The sequence below is a fragment of the Sinocyclocheilus anshuiensis genome, unplaced genomic scaffold (genome assembly GCF_001515605.1).
Source record: "Sinocyclocheilus anshuiensis isolate Anshui unplaced genomic scaffold, SAMN03320099.WGS_v1.1 scaffold283, whole genome shotgun sequence".
NCBI lineage: Eukaryota > Metazoa > Chordata > Actinopteri > Cypriniformes > Cyprinidae > Sinocyclocheilus > Sinocyclocheilus anshuiensis.
The window spans coordinates 4,949,539-4,954,748 of NW_015549605.1; the positions used below are offsets into that span (position 1 = coordinate 4,949,539).

Below are 5,210 nucleotides of genomic sequence, written 5' to 3' on the forward strand. Positions count from 1 at the left end.
GCCGCAAGACATGTTAATGTGGTTTTGGTGTGGAAAAAAATAATTTACTAACTTAAAATTTTATAAATAAACAAACTAACTTTTTCTTATAACCAGTTTTACACCTTTTAATGCTATAAACCCTAAAATCCCCAAACGACTGTACAAATGCTGATTTAAAAAGCTTTACAGCTCAAATAATACGCAAGTTTTAACAGACGAATTGTCCAAGTGCTTTTATGTCATTTTATAAACTCACAATTTTACAACCTGCAAAAATTGGCCCTCTTTGCTTGCATTGTGCACCCTTGATATCCGCTTTATAAAATTGTATGAATTTTTTATGCAAATGCTGTGTTTGAGCTCAACTTGTATTGAAACCTGAATGTTTCATTAGTTAACCAGTTCAAGGAACGATAACAAAATGCATGTGTTTTCAACTAGGTAACCTATTCCACATTGATTTCGGTCACATACTTGGAAACTACAAGAGTTTCATGGGGATCAGCAAGGAGCGAGTTCCTTTTGTGCTGACTCCTGATTTTCTCTATGTGATGAGCACAACGGGCAAAAAAAGCAGCCCTCATTTCCTCCAGTTTCAGGTACGTTCATACAATATCACCTGTTAGCAACAGACTCCTCTGCTGTGACTAAACGTGATCTCCCTCATAATCGCAGAGCGTTTGCCTGAAGGCCTACCTGGCTCTGAGACACCACACCAACCTGCTGATCATCCTGTTCTCCATGATGCTGATGACCGGCATGCCTCAGCTGACCAGCAAGGAGGACATCGAGTATATACGGGAAGCTCTGACGGTCGGACGCTCGGAGGACGAGGCCAAACAACACTTCTTGGACCAAATCGAGATGTGCCGGGACAAGGGTTGGACGGTGCAGTTCAACTGGTTCCTACACTTGGTGCTAGGCATTAAACAGGGTGTGGAGAAACGTTCAGCTTGAAGTCAAACATTACATTTCCTCAATGAAGTACATTAGTGTTTTCATTTAAAAAAAGTGACACTTTTTCAAGCGTTCAGTTGCTGTATTTTTAGAATTTAACCAAAAAGCTTTTTATAGACCTAAATTATATTATTTAATGCACGTACATCATGCATTGTGTTGTTTTTAATACTTGCAGTCTTGTTATCTTGCACTGTAATAAAAGTTTTAAGAATTGGGTCATTTTAAATGCCCATAATAAAGCTACAAATAGCAAAAGTCAGGAGAAGAGCTGGTATTCGGTTAGTTTTGCATAGATTATCTGCGTACGTTTCGAGATGGAGCACCAAGTAATTTTATTTCTGTCTCTGATATGACTTGGACCTATTAGCATGGATACTGCATCATGCAAAAGTTTTTATTTACAGATGTCATGGGTGAAATGCCCTGTTTATGCCCTATGCATTTATTTGTCACCCTTTATTAATTTATTCTGTAATTGCAAGCGTCTAATAATGATAATACGGTGAGTTTCTAAGACAAAAGGCATAGTATGTATCTGGTCATGCGATGTAAACACGGGGAAAACTGGTTTTGTTCAATGAAACCCCCTTTTCTAGATTTTTTTTTTACATTTTTTTTTAAGAAATATTATTAAAAATAAAAAGTGGAAACTATATTGGTTACAATAATTATTAACTGTAATCTTTAGTTTTATATTTAATCAGGTAGAGCAATTATTTTATATATAGATTACCAATGTCCCACGTCAACATGAAATGATTTTAAAAATATATATATTTAATTACTTTACATTAAATTGCTTTGTAAATAAACTGTCAATGTGTCTGTATCAGTTATTCATCTCAATTTGCAATTCTTTTCATTTTAATTTTCTGCATGCATTTAATGTATTCTTTCTGCAGTGGAACACAAAATAAGATATTATTTTTATTTTATTTTATTATTTATTTTTGTCCAATAAGATAAAAGTCAATGGGGTCCAAAGCTTTTTCTATCCTATTGACTATCATTATCAAAAACTATTATTTTGTGTTCCAAAGAAATAAAGTCATACAGGTTTGCAACTACAAGAAGACAAGTAAAAATGGCATTATGGTCATTTTTGGGATGAACTATACCTTACTTACCTTATATTTTACTGATTACTTGGTTACTTCTACATCACTGAACATGTAAGTGAGAATAACAGTTAGCAGAGTTGAGGTAAGTCTTTGTTTAATGTAGTAATTCCAGTTTTTCTCCTTCATTAAGACATTAGCTTAAAACCATTCATTGCTAATGGGAATTTCCTTTCCGCTTCAATGTATTTACCTACCAGAGAGAGGAACTGGAACCGCCAGTCTGCTGTAAACAAAGCAGACTTTGTCATCTATTGCTACTCATTCAAGTCTCAACCTCATGGCCCTAACTGAGACTTGGATCAAACCTGAGGACAATTCCACTCCTGCAGCCCTCTCCACTAATTTCACTTTTTCCCACACCCCACACCCGATTGGGAAGGGTGGAGGGATGGGTCTACTTATTTCCAAAGAATGGAAATTTGATAGTCTACCATCTCTTACTGGCAACAGTTCATTTGAATCACGCAATTACTATTACCCACCCATTTACAATCCATTTTGTAGTTATTTATCGTCCCCCAGGTCAACTGGGTAACTTCTTAAATGAGCTGGATGTGTTACTCTCAAACTTCCCTGAGGACAGTACTCCTCTGGTAGTACTACTCAGTGACTTCAACATCCACCTAGATAAACCACAGGTTACTGACTTCAACACTCTGCTTGCCTCATTTGACCTCAAGCGAGTCTACTACAGCTACTCACAAATCAGGTAACCAATTGGACCTTATCTACACACGCTACTGCTCAACAGACAACACTTTAGTTACACCGTTGCACACCTCAGACCACTTCCTCATCACTTCTAACCTCACACTGACTCCGGACACAATGCACACTCCTCCGCAGGTCACCTTTCGGCATAACCTACGCTCGCTCTCTTCCACTCACCTATCCTCTATGGTTTCATACTCGCTTCCTCCACCCTCTCAGTTTTCAGCACTGGACACAAACACTGCTACTGACATTCTTTGCTCCACTCTAACATCTTGCTTAGACAACTTTTGCCCCCTTTCATCAAGACCAGCACACACCACCTCCTCTGCCCCCTGGCTGTCTGATGTTCTCCGGGAACATCGCTCTAGACTCAGGGCTGCAGAGAGGAAGTGGCGCAAATCAAAAAACTCTACTGACCTTAGTGTATATCAGTCACTCCTCTCCTTCTCTGCAAGTTTCTCCACAGCTAAAACAACATACTACCACAACAAAATTAACAACTGTTCTGATTCTCGCACGCTTTTCAAAACCTTTTCTCTTCTTTGTCCTCCTCCACCCCCTCCTTCATCAACTCATACTGCTGATGACTTTGCAATATTCTTCATAAATAAAACAAGAACCATCAGCGACCAATTCTCCACACCACAAACGGACAAAAACTTCATAACCATAAATAATCGTTCTCTCTACTTCTCTCCACTCTCGGAGGCAGACATTTCTAAACTTATCCTTTCCAATCATCCTACTAACTGTCCACTTGATCCTATCCCCACTCACGTCCTTCAGGCCATTTCTTCTTCAGTTATACCCGCGCTCACATTAACAACACTTCTCTTCCCTCTGGTACATTTCCCACAGCATTCAAGCAGGCTCGGGTAACCCCCCTGCTTAAGAAACCCTCTCTAAATCCAGCACTGAGCTGAAGAAAGCTCACGTCACACCTCTCTTCTTCAGATTGCACTGGCTGCCAATAGCCGCTCGCATCAAATTCAAGGTAATGATGCTTATCTACAAGACAACCACTGGCGCAGCACCAATATACCTAAACTCGCTAGTTCAGACTAGAGGTCTTCACTGGTCCACTTGGATCCGAAAACCCGAGGTCCGACCCGAGACCCGAGCGGGTTCGGGTCCAAAACTTCGACGAGTACCTCGGACACGGGTCGGGTTCGGTATTAGCGGCCTCGGGGCTTGGGTAATTTAAAATAAACATGCTTTTCCCAAATGGACCCGATTAGACCCGAATTATTTTAAACCCGAATGCGTAGGTTACTTTCACTTTCGTATTAAGAGAGGAACGCCCATAGAAAAGGAGCATACGTTCGTAATCCTCGCACACAGACATCATCTTATAGATATGAGATCCATCAGGAAAATCCACTCGCTGCATTATGCACGGTTACTGAATCCCTGAGACTGGGAAGAGCAGCTTCCAAATCCTCAGTACTCATCTTGCTGGATCTGTCTGCTGCTTTTGACACAGTTAACCACCAGATCCTCCTGTCCACCCTCATGAAGATGGGCATCTCAAGAACTGCACTCCAGTGGTTCAAGTCTTACCTCTCTGGTAGGTCCTTCAGGGTGTCTTGGAGGGGTGAGGTTTCTAAGTCACAACTTCTTGCTACTGGGGTTCCTCAAGGCTCAGTGCTTGGACCTCTTAACAATTGAAAGCGGAGCTCAGAAATACCTTGTATTCATCAGGCAGGCACTAATACAAAGTAACCTAATAATAAATTGAATAAATGTTAAATAAATCAAAGTAATAGAGAAGTGGCCAAATCAGTCAACAGGACACTGGGATTTTTCCTGACTGACTGCGGGGCTGCAGGCTGTACACACGTCAATGCCGTTTACGTTCGGATCCAGTCAGGTTTGAAAATAAATGCCGTCGGGTCGTGTCAGACTCGGGTCTGTCTCGGGTCGGGTTTTTCTTTAAAAAAAATGAATTTATGCACGTCGGGTTCGGGTAAGTAGTGATTCGGGTCGGGTACAGATTTTAGTACCCGAGAAGACCTCTAGTTCAGACCTACGCACCCTCCAGAAGCTTGCGTTCTGCAAGTGAACGACGCCTCGTGGTGCCATCCCAAAGAGGCACAAAATCACTCTCACGGACCTTTTTCTGGACTGTCCCCAGCTGGTGGAACGACCTTCCTATCTCAATCCGAGCATTTTTCAAAAAACATCTAAAGACACATCTTTTTCGCCATCACCTGACCAATTAATACTAGCAATGGCCCGGTCCTGCAGGTTTGCCTTATACAACTATAGGAAGATTAGACCCTTCCTAACAGAGCAGACCGCATAACTCCTTGTCCAAGCTCTTGTTCTCTCCAGACTGGACTGTCGTAATGCTCTCTTGGCAGGCCTTCCTGCATGTACTATCAAGCCTCTGCAACTGATCCAGAATGCAGCAGCGAGAGTGGTCTTCAACGA

The 5,210-nt window shown here is 41.2% G+C and overlaps 1 protein-coding gene across 1 annotated transcript in view; it reads left to right on the plus strand.

The window, feature by feature from the left end:
• The window catches only part of LOC107658948 (phosphatidylinositol 4,5-bisphosphate 3-kinase catalytic subunit gamma isoform-like), a 7,535-nt gene extending 5,832 nt beyond the window's left edge, over positions 1–1,703 (plus strand). The window contains exons 10-11 of the mRNA XM_016447681.1: positions 424–581; positions 658–1,703. Coding sequence (XP_016303167.1) covers positions 424–581; positions 658–939 — 440 coding nt within the window. The 3' untranslated portion in view covers positions 940–1,703. The remainder of the gene's footprint in view (positions 1–423; positions 582–657) is intronic.
• Positions 1,704–5,210: the final 3,507 nt, after the last annotated feature.